The sequence below is a fragment of the Doryrhamphus excisus genome, linkage group LG7, assembly GCF_037039965.1.
Source record: "Doryrhamphus excisus strain RoL-2023G ecotype Guam linkage group LG7, RoL_Dexc_Guam_v1.1, whole genome shotgun sequence".
NCBI lineage: Eukaryota > Metazoa > Chordata > Actinopteri > Syngnathiformes > Syngnathidae > Doryrhamphus > Doryrhamphus excisus.
In genome coordinates, this window is record NC_136363.1 from 13,400,023 (window position 1) to 13,421,654 (window position 21,632).

Sequence of the window (21,632 nt, forward strand, 5' to 3'; positions counted from 1 at the left end):
GCTCATCAAAGATTGTCTATATGACAGGAGCACTGAGCGTTCTGTTGTTTTTTAAGGACCTGCTGTAAAAAACTAGTCAATGTTCTGACAACATATGACAAGACTGGGCTACTCTTTTTCAGGAAGATATTCTACATGTGACTGGAAAAGGCTTGTCAAAGATCCTCTATTTTACAGGAGTGCCCTGCTACTTTTAGGCACATGCTGCAAAAACAGGAGTGTTCAACTGTATATAAGCACCCCCCCTACTGTGAACACTCTAGTCAAAGATCCTCTACCAGACAAGAGAGCTCTTCAGGAGGACTCCCACTCCCACAGTTCTCCTCGTGCCATCACTTCATAACACCACATTAGAGACTTGTACTGCAATAAGTGCGTGCGTGCAAGCGCTCATTAGACAGTAGGGGAACACTATCTAATCAGCCAATCTGTCTTAATAGGCTCTTCTAATTAAGACAGGTGGGAACTGCCACACGTGCACACGCACACACACACACACACACACACATGCATGTAGAACACACACAGCCATCAAGATATACACACTGAGTACAGGAGTGTTGCTGGGCTGGATGTAGTCTGGGTGGAACTATCATCAATCAGTTTGCAGCAGGCAGCAGACCGGGTGTGTGCATGTGTGTGTGCGCGTGCGTGTGCATGTGTGTGTGTGTGTGTGTGTTGGTCTGTATGTGTGTGCCACTCTCCATCAATCTCAAGTGGGCAGAGGGTAATCAGTGCTCACAACAGGACCCCCCCCCCATCCCTCCCCCTTTATCTCATATAAATGTGTCTCCTCTTCCCGTCTCACCTCCGCCAACACAGCGAGACAGCGGCGTAAAACACAACAAGTGTGTATCCGCCTCCGCCAGCACACACACACACGCATAAAAACACAACACCAGCGAGTGGTATCTTGTGTTTTACCCGCTACGACACACATAAAACACAACAGCACGTGTGTTCATAAAGCTGTGTGACAACAACCACACAAGTCGGTACGTAAGTGTGTGCGACAACACAACCGCACAAGTCGGTACGTAAGTGTGTGTGACAACACAACCACACTAGTCGGTACGTAAGTGTGTGTGACAACACAACCACACAAGTCGGTACGTAAGTGTGTGACAACACAACCACACAAGTCGGTACGTAAGTGTGTGACAACACAACCACACAAGTCGGTACATGAGTGTGTGTGACAACACAACCACACAAGTCGGTACATAAGTGTGTGTGACAACACAACCACACTAGTCGGTACATAAGTGTGTGTGACAACACAACCACACAAGTTGGTACGTAAGTGTGTGTGACAACACAACCACACAAGTCGGTACATAAGTGTGTGTGACACAACAACCACACAAGTCGGTACATGAGTGTGTGTGACAACACAACTACATAAGTTGGTACGTAAATGTTGTCACGATGTGGGCATCACCCTCTCGTGACAGCTCCTTTAGTTTCCTTCTTTGCCTCAGTTCGGTTTTCATGCCCTTTTGCCCTTAAATCCCTTTTGCCTACATTTTTGGTCCTGCTCTCTGCATCCTGGGGTCGTATCGCTAAGCTCGCAAGCCTGCTCGTGACAGAATGAAGCCACCACAAGACGACCTCGCGGAGAGCGATTTCTGGACTTGGCAGATCTTGAAGGCCATGGAGAAGGAATCAGCCATGTTTACCCCGGAGGAGCTGGAGGATATGGTTTGGGGGCCGGACGGCACGCTTATCCCCATGGCGTGGGTGTATTCGGGACCCGCAATGGACAAGCCTATCCGACCACGACGCCGACGCATGTCTCGGCCGACCTCTGCAAAGGGTTCGCGTGGCTGTAAGGTGAGGGCACCCCCTTCCTCCACGCCATGCCACGCCAAGGCGGAATTAACCCCCCACGCTGTCGCTGAATGCCGGCCCATCACACCACTATTGATGGTGCCCCCGTTACGACAGCCCGCTGAGCCCCAGCCGCCTCCCTCTTCGGAATCCCCGTTGCCTCCCATGCAACACGAAGAGAACCACGGCGCACGTTCCCCTCCTGTGCCAAAGCCACGCAGCCTCAAGGGTTCCCAAACCCCGGCTCCCGTGCCAAGCTGCGTCACGGCCCAGATTCCTCCTGTGCCCAAACCACGCAGCCCCAAGGGTTCCCAAACCCCGGCTCCCGTGCCAAGCTGCGTGACTCCCCGGATTCCTCCTGTGCCCAAGCCGCGCAGCCCCAAGCCGCAGCATCCCCTGGCTCTCCTGTCCAGTGGCTTGATACTCCAGACCCCTCCCAAGCCCAAACCCCGCCTGAGGTCCCTTCTAGACCTGGTCCAGGCAGCAGAGCGGGCTGAACTCAAGACCCTCCTCCAGGTTCCCCTCCTCCCGTCCCTGGTTCCACATCCAGCAGCATACGGCGTCTGGAATCCGCCTTCGGAAGGGGGGGCTAGTATGACCAGCCGTGCGTTGGAGGACGCACATCACACCCTGTCCGAGGGGTGTGGGGATGATGCCCTCAGCTGGTTGCCTGATGAGGAACAGCCCGCCGGACCGCCAGCGCAACCGGTTCTTCCAGCTGGCCGGGATGTGCTGTCCGGTAGGTTACCTCTCGGCCAAGACTCACTGTGCTGTTCCTCTGCTCCACAGTCGAGCCAAGACCGAGAGTCCGTTCCTCGTGTTCCGGCGCCACCTCTTCCACGGTGGGACGCCACGCCGCCGCCGCCTCCTCCGGGGCCACCTCTTCCACGGCGGGACGCCACGCCGCCGCCGCCTCCTCCGGCGCTACCTCTTCCACGGCGGGACGCCACGCCGTCGCCGCCTCCTCCGGCGCTACCTCTTCCACGGCGGGACGCCACGCCGCCGCCGCCTCCTCCGGCGCTACCTCTTCCACGGCGGGACGCCACGCCGCCGCCGCCTCCTCCGGCGCTACCTCTTCCACGGCGGGACGCCACGCCGCCGCCTCCTCCGGCGCCACCTCTTCCACGGCAAGACGCCACGCCGCCGCCGCCGCCTCCTCCGGCGCCACCTCTTCCACGGCGGGACGCCACGCCGTCGCCGCAGCCGCCTCCTCCGTCGCCACCTCTTCCACGGCGGGTCGCCACGCCGTCGCCGCAGCCGCCTCCTCCGGCGCCACCTCTTCCACGGCGGGACGCCACGCCGTCGCCTCAGCCGCCTCCTCCGGCGCCACCTCTTCCACGGCGGGCGGGCCTCCCCGGCCAGGCCCATCACCCTGCGCGGCCCCCAGAGGGGTCCACCCATGGCTTCTGCTGGGCCTGCCGTCATGGCCATCCTCCAGAGGAGCCCGGTTCCCTTCGGGCTGCTCACCCTGCGGGCCGCCCTCCTGCGTGGCCTTGCCACCCTGGCCGACCTCCGGAGAGGTCCGGCCAGCAACCCACCTCCGGTCCCCCCGCCTCCCATCCCTCTTTGTCTGTGGACTTTTTGGACGTCTGGGATCCGTCCTTAAGGGGGGGGTACTGTCACGATGTGGGCATCACCCTCTCGTGACAGCTCCTTTAGTTTCCTTCTTTGCCTCAGTTCGGTTTTCATGCCCTTATTTTGGTTCACCTTCCTTTCTTGTTCCCTTCTGCTCTCTGACTCAGTTCACACACCTGTCTCTAATTTTCACTCCCTATTTAGTTCAGGTGTGTGCTCTTTTCGTTTGTGGCTTCATTGTCTTTGTCTTTGGTTTGCCTGTAGTTGCTGGCTACATTGCTTAAACACCATTAAATCCCTTTTGCCTACATTTTTGGTCCTGCTCTCTGCATCCTGGGGTCGTATCGCTAAGCTCGCAAGCCTGCTCGTGACAAATGTGTGACAACACAACCACACAAGTGGGTACATAGGTGTGTGTGACAATACAACCACACAAGTCGGTACATGAGTGTGTGTGACAACACAACCACACAAGTCGGTACATAAGTGTGTGTGACAACACAACCACACTAGTCGGTACATAAGTGTGTGTGACAACACAACCACACAAGTCGGTACGTAAGTGTGTGTGACAACACAACCACACAAGTCGGTACATAAGTGTGTGTGACAACACAACCACACAAGTCGGTACATGAGTGTGTGTGACAACACAACCACACAAGTCGATACATGAGTGTGTGTGACAACACAACCACACAAGTCGGTACATAGGTGTGTGTGACAATACAACAACACAAGTCGGTACATAAGTGTGTGTGACACAACAACCACACAAGTCGGTACATAAGTGTGTGTGACACAACAGCCACACAAGTTGGTACGTAAGTGTGTGTGACAACACAACCACACAAGTCGGTACGTAAATGTGTGACAACACAACCACACAAGTTGGTACATGAGTGTGTGTGACAACACAACCACACAAGTGGGTACATAGGTGTGTGTGACAATACAACCACACAAGTCGATACATGAGTGTGTGTGACAACACAACCACACAAGTTGGTACATAAGTGTGTGTGACAACACAACCACACTAGTCGATACATAAGTGTGTGTGACAACACAACCACACAAGTTGGTACGTAAGTGTGTGTGACAACACAACCACACAAGTCGGTACATAAGTGTGTGTGACAACACAACCACACAAGTCAGTTGATGAGTGTGTGTGACAACACAACTACATAAGTCGGTACATAAGTGTGTGTGACACAACAACCACACAAGTCGGTACATAAGTGTGTGTGACACAACAACCACACAAGTGGGTACGTAAGTGTGTGTGACAACACAACCACACAAGTCGTTACATGAGTGTGTGTGACAACACAACCACACAAGTCGGTACGTAAGTGTGTGTGACACAACAACCACACAAGTTGGTACGTAAGTGTGTGTGACAACACAACCACACAAGTCGGTACGTAAATGTGTGACAACACAACCACACAAGTCGGTACATGAGTGTGTGTGACAACACAACCACACAAGTGGATACATAGGTGTGTGTGACAATACAACCACACAAGTTGGTACATGAGTGTGTGTGACAACACAACCACACAAGTCGGTACATAAGTGTGTGTGACAACACAACCACACTAGTCGGTACATAAGTGTGTGTGACAACACAACCACACAAGTCGTTACATGAGTGTGTGTGACAACACAACCACACAAGTTGGTACATAAGTGTGTGTGACAACACAACCACACAAGTCAGTACGTAAATGTGTGACAACACAACCACACAAGTCGGTACATGAGTGTGTGTGACAACACAACCAGACAAGTGGGTACATAGGTGTGTGTGACAATACAACCACACAAATCGGTACATGAGTGTGTGTGACAACACAACCACACAAGTCGGTACATAAGTGTGTGTGACAACACAACCACACTAGTCGGTACATAAGTGTGTGTGACAACACAACCACACAAGTTGGTACGTAAGTGTGTGTGACACAACAACCACACAAGTCGGTACATGAGTGTGTGTGACAACACAACCACACAAGTCGTTACATAAGTGTGTGTGACAACACAACCACACAAGTTGGTACGTAAGTGTGTGTGACAACACAACCACACTAGTCGGTACATAAGTGTGTGTGACAACACAACCACACAAGTTGGTACGTAAGTGTGTGTGACAACACAACCACACAAGTTGGTACATAAGTGTGTGTGTGACACAACAACCACACAAGTCGGTTGATGAGTGTGTGTGACAACACAACTACATAAGTCGGCACATAAGTGTGTGTGACACAACAACCACACAAGTCGGTACATAAGTGTGTGTGACAACACAACCACACAAGTCGTTACATGAGTGTGTGTGACAACACAACCACACAAGTCAGTACGTAAATGTGTGACAACACAACCACACAAGTCGGTACATAGGTGTGTGTGACAATACAACCACACAAATCGGTACATGAGTGTGTGTGACAACACAACCACACAAGTCGGTACATAAGTGTGTGTGACAACACAACCACACTAGTCGGTACATAAGTGTGTGTGACAACACAACCACACAAGTTGGTACGTAAGTGTGTGTGACAACACAACCACACAAGTTGGTACATAAGTGTGTGTGTGACACAACAACCACACAAGTCGGTTGATGAGTGTGTGTGACAACACAACTACATAAGTCGGCACATAAGTGTGTGTGACACAACAACCACACAAGTCGGTACATAAGTGTGTGTGACACAACAACCACACAAGTGGGTACATAAGTGTGTGTGACAACACAACCACACAAGTCGTTACATGAGTGTGTGTGACAACACAACCACACAAGTCAGTACGTAAATGTGTGACAACACAACCAGACAAGTGGGTACATAGGTGTGTGTGACAATACAACCACACAAATCGGTACATGAGTGTGTGTGACAACACAACCACACAAGTCGGTACATAAGTGTGTGTGACAACACAACCACACTAGTCGGTACATAAGTGTGTGTGACAACACAACCACACAAGTTGGTACGTAAGTGTGTGTGACAACACAACCACACAAGTTGGTACATAAGTGTGTGTGTGACACAACAACCACACAAGTCGGTTGATGAGTGTGTGTGGCAACACAACTACATAAGTCGGCACATAAGTGTGTGTGACACAACAACCACACAAGTCGGTACATAAGTGTGTGTGACACAACAACCACACAAGTGGGTACGTAAGTGTGTGTGACAACACAACCACACAAGTCGTTACATGAGTGTGTGTGACAACACAACCACACAAGTCGGTACGTAAGTGTGTGTGACAACACAACCACACAAGTCGTTACATGAGTGTGTGTGACAACACAACCACACAAGTCGGTACGTAAGTGTGTGTGACAACACAACCACACAAGTCGGTACATGAGTGTGTGTGACAACACAACCACACAAGTTGGTACATAAGTGTGTGTGACAACACAACCACAAAAGTCGGTACGTAAATGTGTGACAACACAACCACACAAGTCGGTACATGAGTGTGTGTGACAACACAACCACACAAGTGGGTACATAGGTGTGTGTGACAATACAACCACACAAATCGGTACATGAGTGTGTGTGACAACACAACCACACAAGTCGGTACATAAGTGTGTGTGACAACACAACCACACAAGTTGGTACGTAAGTGTGTGTGACAACACAACCACACAAGTCGGTACATAAGTGTGTGTGACACAACAACCACACAAGTCGGTACATGAGTGTGTGGGACAACACAACTACATAAGTCGGTACATAAGTGTGTGTGACAACACAACCACACAAGTTGGTACATGAGTGTGTGTGACAATACAACCACACAAATCGGTACATGAGTGTGTGTGACAACACAACCACACAAGTCGGTACATAAGTGTGTGTGACAACACAACCACACTAGTCGGTACATAAGTGTGTGTGACAACACAACCACACAAGTTGGTACGTAAGTGTGTGTGACACAACAACCACACAAGTCGGTACATGAGTGTGTGTGACAACACAACCACGCAAGTCGTTACATAAGTGTGTGTGACAACACAACCACACAAGTTGGTACGTAAGTGTGTGTGACAACACAACCACACTAGTCGGTACATAAGTGTGTGTGACAACACAACCACACAAGTTGGTACGTAAGTGTGTGTGACAACACAACCACACAAGTTGGTACATAAGTGTGTGTGTGACACAACAACCACACAAGTCGGTTGATGAGTGTGTGTGACAACACAACTACATAAGTCGGCACATAAGTGTGTGTGACACAACAACCACACAAGTCGGTACATAAGTGTGTGTGACACAACAACCACACAAGTGGGTACATAAGTGTGTGTGACAACACAACCACACAAGTCGTTACATGAGTGTGTGTGACAACACAACCACACAAGTCGGTACGTAAGTGTGTGTGACAACACAACCACACAAGTCGGTACATGAGTGTGTGTGACAACACAACCACACAAGTTGGTACATAAGTGTGTGTGACAACACAACCACAAAAGTCGGTACGTAAATGTGTGACAACACAACCACACAAGTCGGTACATGAGTGTGTGTGACAACACAACCACACAAGTGGGTACATAGGTGTGTGTGACAATACAACCACACAAATCGGTACATGAGTGTGTGTGACAACACAACCACACAAGTCGGTACATAAGTGTGTGTGACAACACAACCACACTAGTCGGTACATAAGTGTGTGTGACAACACAACCACACAAGTTGGTACGTAAGTGTGTGTGACAACACAACCACACAAGTCGGTACATAAGTGTGTGTGACACAACAACCACACAAGTCGGTACATGAGTGTGTGTGACAACACAACTACATAAGTCGGTACATAAGTGTGTGTGACAACACAACCACACAAGTTGGTACGTAAGTGTGTGTGACAACACAACCACACAAGTCGGTACATAAGTGTGTGTGACACAACAACCACACAAGTCGGTACATGAGTGTGTGTGACAACACAACTACATAAGTCGGTACATAAGTGTGTGTGACAACACAACCACACAAGTCGGTACATAAGTGTGTGTGACAACAAAACCACACAAGTCGGTACATGAGTGTGTGTGACAACTCAACCACACAAGTCGATACATGAGTGTGTGTGACAACACAACCACACAAGTCGGTACATGAGTGTGTGTGACAACACAACTACATAAGTCGGTACATAAGTGTGTGTGACAACAAAACCACACAAGTCGGTACATGAGTGTGTGTGACAACTCAACCACACAAGTCGATACATGAGTGTGTGTGACAACACAACCACACAAGTTGGTACGTAAGTGTGTGTGACAACACAACCACACAAGTCGGTACATAAGTGTGTGTGACACAACAACCACACAAGTCGGTACATGAGTGTGTGTGACAACACAACTACATAAGTCGGTACATAGGTGTGTGTGACAACACAACCACACAAGTCGGTACATGAGTGTGTGTGACAATACAACCACACAAATCGGTACATGAGTGTGTGTGACAACACAACCACACAAGTCGGTACATAAGTGTGTGTGACAACACAACCACACTAGTCGGTACATAAGTGTGTGTGACAACACAACCACACAAGTTGGTACGTAAGTGTGTGTGACACAACAACCACACAAGTCGGTACATGAGTGTGTGTGACAACACAACCACACAAGTCGTTACATAAGTGTGTGTGACAACACAACCACACAAGTTGGTACGTAAGTGTGTGTGACAACACAACCACACTAGTCGGTACATAAGTGTGTGTGACAACACAACCACACAAGTTGGTACGTAAGTGTGTGTGACAACACAACCACACAAGTTGGTACATAAGTGTGTGTGTGACACAACAACCACACAAGTCGGTTGATGAGTGTGTGTGACAACACAACTACATAAGTCGGCACATAAGTGTGTGTGACACAACAACCACACAAGTCGGTACATAAGTGTGTGTGACACAACAACCACACAAGTGGGTACATAAGTGTGTGTGACAACACAACCACACAAGTCGTTACATGAGTGTGTGTGACAACACAACCACACAAGTCGGTACGTAAGTGTGTGTGACAACACAACCACACAAGTCGGTACATGAGTGTGTGTGACAACACAACCACACAAGTTGGTACATAAGTGTGTGTGACAACACAACCACAAAAGTCGGTACGTAAATGTGTGACAACACAACCACACAAGTCGGTACATGAGTGTGTGTGACAACACAACCACACAAGTGGGTACATAGGTGTGTGTGACAATACAACCACACAAATCGGTACATGAGTGTGTGTGACAACACAACCACACAAGTCGGTACATAAGTGTGTGTGACAACACAACCACACTAGTCGGTACATAAGTGTGTGTGACAACACAACCACACAAGTCGGTACATAAGTGTGTGTGACACAACAACCACACAAGTCGGTACATGAGTGTGTGTGACAACAAAACCACACAAGTCGGTACATGAGTGTGTGTGACAACTCAACCACACAAGTCGATACATGAGTGTGTGTGACAACACAACCACACAAGTCGATACATGAGTGTGTGTGACAACACAACCACACAAGTCGGTACATAGGTGTGTGTGACAATACAACCACACAAGTCGGTACGTAAATGTGTGACAACACAACCACACAAGTGGGTACATAAGTGTGTGTGACAATACAACCACACAAGTCGGTACATGAGTGTGTGTGACAACACAACCACACAAGTCGGTACATAAGTGTGTGTGACAACACAACCACACAAGTTGGTACGTAAGTGTGTGTGACACAACAACCACACAAGTCGGTACATGAGTGTGTGTGACAACACAACCACACAAGTCGTTACATAAGTGTGTGTGACAACACAACCACACAAGTTGGTACGTAAGTGTGTGTGACAACACAACCACACTAGTCGGTACATAAGTGTGTGTGACAACACAACCACACAAGTTGGTACGTAAGTGTGTGTGACAACACAACCACACAAGTTGGTACATAAGTGTGTGTGTGACACAACAACCACACAAGTCGGTTGATGAGTGTGTGTGACAACACAACCACACAAGTCGGTACATAAGTGTGTGTGACACAACAACCACACAAGTGGGTACATAAGTGTGTGTGACAATACAACCACACAAGTCGTTACATGAGTGTGTGTGACAACACAACCACACAAGTCGGTACGTAAGTGTGTGTGACAACACAACCACACAAGTCGGTACATGAGTGTGTGTGACAACACAACCACACAAGTTGGTACATAAGTGTGTGTGACAACACAACCACAAAAGTCGGTACGTAAATGTGTGACAACACAACCACACAAGTCGGTACATAAGTGTGTGTGACAACACAACCACACAAGTGGGTACATAGGTGTGTGTGACAATACAACCACACAAATCGGTACATGAGTGTGTGTGACAACACAACCACACAAGTCGGTACATAAGTGTGTGTGACAACACAACCACACTAGTCGGTACATAAGTGTGTGTGACAACACAACCACACAAGTTGGTACGTAAGTGTGTGTGACAACACAACCACACAAGTCGGTACATAAGTGTGTGTGACACAACAACCACACAAGTCGGTACATAAGTGTGTGTGACAACACAACCACACAAGTCGGTACATGAGTGTGTGTGACAACTCAACCACACAAGTCGATACATGAGTGTGTGTGACAACACAACCACACAAGTCGATACATGAGTGTGTGTGACAACACAACCACACAAGTCGGTACATAGGTGTGTGTGACAATACAACCACACAAGTCGGTACGTAAATGTGTGACAACACAACCACACAAGTGGGTACATAGGTGTGTGTGACAATACAACCACACAAGTCGGTACATGAGTGTGTGTGACAACACAACCACACAAGTCGGTACATAAGTGTGTGTGACAACACAACCACACTAGTCGGTACATAAGTGTGTGTGACAACAAAACCACACAAGTCGGTACGTAAGTGTGTGTGAGTCATGGCATGGATCCAACGCTCCATTGAGGCCCATAGTTAGCTCTAATGGGAGAAAACCTCCACATCATATTTAGTTCCACATCGTGTTTAGCAGAACATTGACATCACTGGTGATGAACCTCATCCAACCCCACAGAGATTTTAAAGTCATGTTTAACAGAATCACACTTGACCATTTTCAGTGTCTTAACACAGAGCTCCCTGTCAATATTACATCTGTGGAATGAGATGATATTTGGAGGTGAGATATGAGGACACTAACAGGCGCAAATGTTGTCTGTTTAGAGAAGGCATGCTGTGCACGACATAGGAGTACAACAATATCCTAGCATCGTCTCAATGTGACAGGAAGGCTCTGCTGTTTTTAAGGATCTCTTCTATGTAACAGGACTGCTTTGTTGTTTTTAAGCATCTCCATGTGACAGGAAGGCTCAGGTGTCTTTTAACATCTCTCCCCCAAAGATTGTCTCATTCCACCCCCAGGGACATAAACAGGGAGACGCCGCACTTAAACCTTTTGGATTCACAGTTTGAAACGCCATCAACAAAGAAGAAAAGTCAATGCAATTTGCTGAAGTAAGTTTTGTAGTCCTGGCAGGAGGGGGCGGGATGCTAATAAGTTCCTCAGATCTATTTCCAGGCCATTAGAACACCCCCACAACACTCTAATAACTGTGCCGCGATTAGATCCAAATCGGTTACAGCAATGGCTGATCAATAGCATCATTTGCCAACAATCGATGAGCAGCGGACGGTGTGTGTGTCTGTCGGGGGGGGGGGGGGGGGGGGGTTGGGGCAGTAAAATATTGTTTTGACTGAGCCGTATGAAGACGAAAAACGAAGAAGAGAAAAACTTCGGAGGCATGCGGTGTTAAAACGACAACAAAACAAAGGAGCAGAGCGCCTCGGCCATCCAGTGGCGTCGTCTGCGGGTTCCGGCAATAAAGCATGGAAGCATATGCCGCCGTCATGTCGTGAATCTTTTGTGTGGCCGCCGTCCCCGTACGCACTACAATTAGCTGATGTTTGTCCTTTGCCTTGCTGTGTCCCTGGGAAAAAAAGTGCTGAGGCCTCATGTTGCTAAAGCTCTGTTCAATTCCCCATCAGACATCTGCCTAAACGCCTCCCACCATGCTGGCCATGGAGGAAACACTTTAAGCCACAAGTGCAACGTGAAGATCATCGGGATGATTTTCCTTCCTTTCGAGGTCTGAAAGTACCTGACGTGGTAAAATGATCTTGATCAATTATTTGTAATGTGAGTAATTCCTTAGCCATAATTTGCTCCAAAAACCTAAATGTTAATTTTTGATATTCATGATGGAAATCCTGATGTGTGAAATCAACAACGAGGACGACCGAGCCTCGGGCTGCATTGTTGTTACGTGGAAGGCAACAAAAGACGAAGAAAGAAAGCAACTAAAGTAATAACGACCAGTTAGCACCACCAGCTAGGGAGGATTTAGTGTCATGCAAAAAAAAACCAGAAGAAACAAACACTGGTCGAAGATACTCTGCCGTTTTTAAGCATCGCCTCAATGTGACAGGAAGGCTCTGCTGTTTTTAAGCATCTCCTTTATGTGACAGGACGACTCTGCTGTTTTTAAGCATCTCCTTTATATGACAGGGCGAGTCTGCTGTTTTTAAGCATCTTCATGTGACAGGAAGGCTCTGCTGTTTTTAAGCATCGCCTCAATGTGACAGGACTGCTTTGCTGTTTTTAAGCATCTCCTTTATGTGACAGGACCAGTCTGCTGTTTTTAAGCATCGCCTCAATGTGACAGAAGGTCTCTGCTGTTTTTAAGCATCTCCTTTATGTGACAAGACCAGTCTGCTGTTTTTAAGCATCTCCTTTATGTAACATGACTGCTCTGCTGTTTTTAAGCATCTCCTTTATGTGACAGGACAAATCTGCTGTTTTTAAGCATCTCCTTTATATGACAGGGCGAGTCTGCTGTTTTTAAGCATCTTCATGTGACAGGAAGGCTCTGCTGTTTTTAAGCATCGCCTCAATGTGACAGGACTGCTTTGCTGTTTTTAAGCATCTCCTTTATGTGACAGGACCAGTCTGCTGTTTTTAAGCATCGCCTCAATGTGACAGAAGGTCTCTGCTGTTTTTAAGCATCTCCTTTATGTGACAAGACCAGTCTGCTGTTTTTAAGCATCTCCTTTATGTAACAGGACTGCTCTGCTGTTTTTAAGCATCTCCTTTATGTGACAGGACAAATCTGCTGTTTTTAAGCATCTCCTTTATGTGACAGGACAAATCTGCTGTTTTTAAGCATCTCCTTTATGTGACATGGCGAGTCTGCTGTTTTTAAGCATCTTCATGTGACAGGAAGGCTCTGCTGTTTTTAAGCATCGTCTCAATGTGACAGGACTGCTTTGCTGTTTATAAGTATCTCCTTTATGTGACAGGACCAGTCTGCTGTTTTTAAGCATCGCCTCAATGTGACAGGACTGCTTTGCTGTTTTTAAGCATCTCCTTTATGTGACAAGACCAGTCTGCTGTTTTTAAGCATCTCCTTTATGTAACAGGACTGCTCTGCTGTTTGTAAGCATCTCTTTTATGTGACAGGACCAGTCTGCTGTCTTTCATGTAACATGAAGCCTCTGCAGTTTTTAAGCATCGCCTCAATGTGACAGAAAGGCTCTACTGTTTTTAAGCATCTCCTTTATGTAACAGGACTGCTCTGCTGTTTTTAAGCATCTCCTTTATGTGACAGGACTAGTCTGCTGTTTCTAAGCATCTCCATGTGACAGGAAGGCTCTGCTGTTTTTAAGCATCTCCTCAATGTGACAGGAAGGCTCTGCTGTTTTTAAGGATCTCTTCTATGTAACAGGTCTGCTTTGTTGTTTTTAAGCATCTCCATGTGACAGGAAGGCTCAGCTGTTTTTAAGCATCTCCTTTAAGTGACAGGAAGGTTCAGCTGTTTTTAAGCATCTCCATGTGACAGGAAGGCTCTGTTGTTTTTAAGCATCGCCTCAATGTGACAGGAAGGCTCTGCTGTTTTTAAGCATCTCTTCTACGTAACAGGACTGCTCTGCTGTTTTTAAGCATCTCCTCTATGTGGCAGGAAGGCTCTGTTGTTTTTAAGCATCTCTTCTACGTAACAGGACTGCTCTGCTGTTTTTAAGCATCTCCTTTATGTGGCAGGAAGGCTCTGTTGTTTTTAAGCATCTCTTCTATGTAACAAGACTTCTGTGCTGTTTTTAAGCATCTCCATGTGACAGGAAGGCTCTGCTGTTTTTAAGCATCTCTTCTATGTGACAGGAAGGCTTTGCTGTTTTTTAAGCACCTACTGTAAAACAGAATGACGGCTGTTTGTAAATATCTGCTCTATGTGACGGTGTGAGTTCTATGTGAGTTCTTTGCTATTTTTAAGGATCAAAATAGCAATACATTCCCAGTGTGACATAGTTTGCTAACAGCTAGCACAGCTTCTTCATTTTGTAGAACAGCGGCTCATCGCTGCCTCTCACAGGTGAGTGCAGGTACTACATCAGCTGCTCTCTGGTGGACAGATGCTGTGTTGGTATTTACTAGTAAACACAGAAGCTAATTTATTTCATTTAATTCATGTGACAGGACTAGTCTGCTGTTTTTAAGCATTGCCTCAATGTGACAGGACAAATCTGCTGTTTTTAAGCATCTCATTTATGTGACGGGACTAGTCTGCAGTTTTTAAGCATCGCCTCAAAGTGACAGGACTAGTCTGCTGTTTTATAGCATTTCCATGTGACAGGAAGGCATTGCTGTTTTTAAGAATCTCCTTTAAGCGACAGGACGGCTCTACTGTTTTTAAACAGCTCCTTTATGTGACAGAACTGCTCTGCTGATTTTAAGCATCTCCATGTGACAGGAAGGCTCTGCTGTTTTTAAGCATCTCCTAATGTGACAGGACGAGTCTGCTGTTTTTAAGCATCTCCATGTGACAGGAAGGCATTGCTGTTTTTAAGCATCTCTTCTATGTGACAGGACGGCTTAGCTGTTTTTTAAGCACCTACTCTAAAACAGAATGACTGCTGTTTGTAAATATCTGCTCTATGTGACAGGAGTTCTTTGCTATTTTTAAGGATCAAAATAGCAATACATTCCCAGTGTGACATAGTTTGCTAGCTTGCATAGCTTCTTCATTTTGTAGAACAGCGGCTCATCACTGCCTCTCACAGGTGAGTGCAGGTACTACATCAGCTGCTCGCTGGTGGACAGATGCTGTGTTGGTATTTACTAGTAAACACAGAAGCTAATTTATTAGCAATGTAAAAGGAAACAACAAATATTCTTCATTACAATAAATGTACATTTTTAAGATAAGGGTTTGAAACCTTTTTGTTGTTGCTGCTGCAGGTTTTCTCCAAACTGGGTCACTTTCCGGTTTCGCTGGCAAATTACCCCTTAAGTGCTTGTTTACCGATTTCCACTGGCAATTTGCAAAAGACAAAAAAAAGAATGCTAATTGCTAAAAATGCTAATTTTACCAGCGGCGATTAACAAGAAGCTAACGGCCACGCACACTAATAACGCAAATTTGTAAGGTGTTTATCAGACAACAGCAGCAGGAGCGCAAAAACGGCCTATCTCCATGCAGGCACTTGATGAGGCATCCTCATTGGTATGCAGAACGGGGTCCTGATGCCTGCCAGAGGAGTATATCAATATGAGCTAAGTGCCTGTAATCCTAGCCTAACATTTACACACACACACATACACACACACACACACAAATGCAAGTATTGCATTTTTTCTGTTGTTTCACAATCAGTCGCCCTTGAAAGAAGGTCCCGTTTATCTGCTATCTGTCGCGTCAAGAGGCGCTGGCGTCCAGGAAGTAGCCCGCTGTTTAGCGATCTTATACTTGACAGCCTGTCACCTCGCCTCTGATGCCGATGCCTCCGCATGTTGGACACCCGACTTTGGTCTTTTTAAAAGCATTCGCGATTAGGAGCGGTAGAAATGAGCTATGGCAGCTTGGGAGCTGAAGTTAAAAGACCTTTAGTAATGCGTCAGAAGGCGTGTCGCCGGGTAGACCCGTCGGACTGACAGGATGTACTTATAGATGCACACTGGTCACAATATTAGGTACACCTGCATAACCTAATGGATAGCACGGAACTACAGACATACAGTAGCACGCAAACATTACAGAGACATTACTGACACCTAGTGACCAGTGCAGAGTAGTACACATCATAGCGTAAGCTAACTTAGCAAAACATAACCCAATAAAATGTAGCGTAACGGAACACAGTTTAACCTAAATAATGTAGCATAACGTCATGTAGCATAAAACATAATAGCCTAGCTATATTTACATATCATACGTCTTTAGATCAAGAGAACTGACAATGTAATTATTACATATATTATATATATTATTATGGTTAGCGCGCAGACCTCACAGCTAGGAGACCAGGGTTCAATTCCACCCTGTGGAGTTTGCATGTTCTCCCCGTGCATGCGTGGGTTTTCTCCGGGTACTCCGGTTTCCTCCCACATTCCAAAAACATGCTAGGTTAATTGGTGACTCCAAATTGTCCATAGGTATGAATGTGAGTGTGAATGGTTGTTTGTCTATATGCGCCCTGTGATTGGCTGCCCACCAGTCCAGGGTGTACCCCACCCCTCGCCCCAAGACAGCTGGGATAGGCTCCAGCACCCCCGCGACCCTCGTGAGGAAAAAGCGGTAGAAAATGAATGAATGAATATATATTATTATTTTATTATTATTTATTATTATTATTCAGGACTTCAGTGTTGAATAATCCCATCTGTAAGGGATTGAGGCAAAGGGGACTGCAGTACTTGGCAAATAATAAGAATGATAATAGCAATATATTCATAAAATGTTGTGATGATTCAGCTTATTAGCTGTTAGCAAGCTAACGTCAGCTCTGTGATAAATTTCAAGTCAGGTCAACTGACAGGGTTTAATAATGGCACCACCTTGTGCGGGACGTGTCAGAAAAGTGATAGCACAGGCAACACAGCAGAAGTGACTCATTTTCATCCTTTTGTGTGCAGCGGTTGAGGAGTGGAAGCGTTACACCGTGGGGCGTCACATGACTGTATCACGCCACCAAAAATAGATTGGAAGCTGTCGCAAAAGTAGCAAGTGTTGTGGCGTACGCGTTTGTCATCATTTGTTGGTGCAGCAGTTTGGCGGCGTTTATAAAAGCTAGTCCACATTGGAAAAGACACGAGTCAATGTGGCGTCTCTTGGGAATCCATTAGCGGCGCGCTCTACCGGCCAAATGATTGTAAACACGCACTATTTCCCTGCGGAGAGGCCTACCCACGACCTTCACATTTACCAAATCCACCTTGTCGGGGCTCGGGAAGCCAAATTGGGATGTACAAGACTATTATGTAGTCATGTCTGAGGGGAGAAGGGATGAATGCAGGGAAAAAGGAGTACGAGCTAAGATTCTGGAAGGGCCGTGAGAGCAGAATGAAGGACCACTGGGGCGGCAAAGCACACCCGCTTGAAGGAAAGGACGCACACGCTTGAAGGAAACGTGTCAAACAGCATGAGAATACTGCAATTACATTACAAGCGTGTAAGCAATTACGTGTTAATCCGCCGCCGCTTGACTTTAACACAGGTTCTGTACAGGATTAAAATTAGCAGCCAAAAAGGCGAGCTGTTGGGAGACGTGAAACCCCCCCCCAACCCCCACCTACTACTTTTTTAACAGCTGTGTAAACATGAAAGAAGCCAACAACAAGCATTTGCATTCTCTAAGGAGGCCCTGACGTGCCGCCCGAAGGCTAACAACGCAAATAAACGCACATTATGCACGACGGTGTGGAAACGGCGCGTTGCGGCAAATCAGCCTCCGACGTGCAGCCAGACGTTGCTTAATCAAATTGCGAGTAAGAGAAAAATCAAAGTAAGGTGTGTAATTAGATTACAGAATGCTAATTAGATTACCGTGTTTGTGTAAAACAAAACGCACCAAAGAGATGCAAAAGGCAACAAAATAGGTCACAACTTTTCTTGCTTGGAATTGATCTTTGCACTTTTTCTGCAAGAGAAACAAGAGCAGAGCTCAGAAAGGACGCAGAAATGAAAGCACGCATGGTGTTTGAAGAACTCTGAGCTATCAAACATGTTTTCATCGCTAGTTTGGCTACTTTCCTTTCAACAGTGCAGGCGGGACAAGCCCGGCGATGCATCATCGTGTTGAACAGAAGAATCATCAAGTTTCTAATAGGACAATCAACATATTCATCACATGGGACATGAAAACAACATGGCGATATATCGAGGCTGGCAAAATGATCTAACTCATTGTCATTAATTGTGTGACTAATCAATGTATTTCTTTTTGTCCACCGGACTGTTCTTTTCTGAACAGGGACTCTTGGGACACACCTAATAAATACCTGCAATAACAATATTACAAAACACAATACTGAACGCCCCCCCCCCTTCTCCCCCCTATAAAGACAATAAGCATCACTCACCAAATGGTCGGTGGTTCGGACCCCTCCACCTCCAGGTAGTCATACTTCTCCTCGGTGTGGAAGTCTGTAAAGACGACAGAGATGGTGTCTCCGGGTTCGGCCAATAGGATCCAAGTACAGTCGGCCTGGTTACCATAGTTGCCGGGGTAACCGGGACTGGTCACCACCCCACTGCCGCCCCTCACAGTGCCCCCACATGTGTCCTCAGCTGTCAATCAAATCAGAGTGACAAATAGAAAAACCTGGGTTAGGGAGAGGAGGAGGGACTGAGGGGCGGACTTTTTTTTTTTTTTTTTGAGACTCAATTAGTAAAAATGTATATTTGTATGTAAAAAAGTACAAGGTGTGCTGGAAAACTAATTTCCAGTACACGCGGCAGGTGTACTGGTCAGCCAGCCCAACACCCTGCCTTCTCTCTCCCCATATCAGCTGACTTTGCTTCCAATGTGGCTGAACCACAAACGGGCTCTTGTCCCCAAATCTGCAGAGGCTTAGGCTGCAGTTCCTGCGGTGGACACCAAGAGGGCCGCCGCCCTCGCCTCCAATCACCACCTTTTTGTCCTTTTGTCCAATTGGCTTCGAGTGAGACTGGGACTGGTTGCATAACAGATAAAGACACATGGATTGCGCTGTGCACATAAATTATAAACATAGAATTTATACACGGAAAAGGGGGACACATTGGACGACATTGGACCTTTGGTGCGTCACTGGGACATCAGTCGCATGAGTCCAATGTGTTTCAATGGGAGCCCCAGTGACCACAGATACAATGTGGAAAGCATCTTCACCTCTCAAATACTCTGATAGAATTTGTAGGTCGACATCAAGGAGGCCATCGTGGTACACGACAAACACAAAATGGGCCGTTTGACACTTTTGGAGGAATAAAAGGTCAAAGTGCACTCGGAAAAAGTCCTTCAGACGACCTTGGGTGGTCAGGTGCACACGCTCCAGGCTGCCTTGGGGGGCGGAGCGTGTGCACATGACAAGGGCAGGGGCGGGGACAGAGCCAGACTCCGCCCACGCACTTTGTTGGCTGACTGTGCCCCCCCCCCGCACACACACACGAAAAAGAATCAAGACGATAATAAAACACAAACACATCACAGACTCAGACAGGAAACTACAGCACATATAGCACGGCTCCAGCCAGGAATAGAAGCGGGATCACGGGGTGGGGGGGGGCAGACAGACGGAAACGCAAGCGAGACGCGGGATGAAACACAACAAATAGAAGCGAGTGCCAGAGTCCAAACTATAAATACTCCAAATGATGTCGGAAAATACATTTTGTGCGCGTCTTTAAAGTTTATTGAAAGAGTTGCAGGCAAGACATTTACAGTACATAACAGTACTTTACAGTACATTACCTTATAGTACTTTACAGTACATTACGTTACAGTACTTTACAGTACCAGCACACATGGAGACCACATGGCCGGCTTAGGACGATAAGAGCTGGGTGGGGACAGGAACTAAGCTGCACAAGCTGTACGCTGACTACTCTAAGTATTGTCCTGTGAGGGCTGTGCTCGCTTGTGACAATAAGGGCAACAAAGGCTCGTTCTGAACTCCTGTTTCCATGTCAGTGTCGTATGGAGAGAACCACGTGTTCCTGGCTGGTCCAGCAATCAAATTTCCCCACTGAGGGACGAATAAAGGCATATCTTAATCGTTGTTGAAGACTAAAGCCGGTGATGGGTGGGGTCGTGGGGGGGGGGGGGGGGGCATGGTGTTATTCCACTATAGGAAACCATTGTCCATCAAAAGCGGATTATTGTAAAGGTCATAGTTGTAATTACCGCCTTATTTTTACTCCACACTGAGACAGTGTCAACATTGGTCACCTTTGGAGGTGTCACACACACACACACACACTAAAGCCGCTTTCACACCTTGAGGTGCAAGCCTGAAGTCACCCAGGTGTCACAGGGTGGGGGTGGTGTGTGGGGGTGTGGACTGTCCACAAACAATCCCCAGAAGGTGAGAAAGTGAGTGACGCAGGTGAGCGTCTGTCATGTGGCCATCATGAAGACCTCAGTGGGCTGTTACTCGGGTTGTGTTACGGAACATCTCGGCAGCCAGTCGGGGTGTTCCATGTGAGGAGAGGAGCATGGCGGGGGCCAACCCGAGTTAATCTATCAGTGAGTCAGGTTTTTTCTGAGCGACTGCACTTTAGCGGCGAACTGTTATTGCACACGGCAACCTGTGGAGGCTGAACTTGTCTTTGGGCAACCCGGCACTGACCCACACCAGGAAGTGAAGTGTGTGTGTGTGTGTGTGTGTGTGGAAGCAGCAGTATGAGCCTTTTTGCCTTCCTTTCCGATCACATCAGCAGGCTACACTTTTGCCCTTTTTCTGCTTTTCACTCGGCTCCCTCCCCTGCTGGCGTCCTCTACCACCACACCAGGAAGAAATACACAGGAAGTCATCCCTGCCGGTTAACTGGCTCCAGACCAGTGAGAAGTGCATTTCTGTGAAGTAGGATTCCTTATTTATAAATGGGTTATTTCATAGGAAAACATGTGTACGACCTTCTGAACATGGTTTTAAACATTAGAGCCCTTTAGACATGAAACAACACCCCTATAGTAGACATAATAAGACAACATAAGCCGTTTAAGACACAAATAAATCTCGTGTTAATAGTAAATGTTCCGTAAGGAGGACAGGAAGTGACGTCAGGGGTGGAGATTTGAGTTT

General features: G+C 47.1%; 1 protein-coding gene across 7 annotated transcripts in view; it reads right to left on the minus strand.

Moving 5' to 3' along the window:
* LOC131101748 (CUB and sushi domain-containing protein 3) overlaps positions 1 to 21,632 on the minus strand; it is a 234,036-nt gene that overhangs the window by 105,850 nt on the left and 106,554 nt on the right. For 5 of the 7 annotated variants that reach the window (XR_013627730.1, XM_078792153.1, XM_078792150.1 and 2 more), the window contains exon 5: positions 18,927 to 19,134. Coding sequence is in view for 6 of the 7 variants with exons in the window: in XM_078792153.1 (XP_078648279.1) it covers positions 18,927 to 19,134 (208 nt within the window). In the remaining variant the exon portion in view is untranslated. The remainder of the gene's footprint in view (positions 1 to 18,926; positions 19,135 to 21,632) is intronic. The other 2 variants (XM_078792149.1, XM_078792151.1) reach the window with 2 other exon arrangements.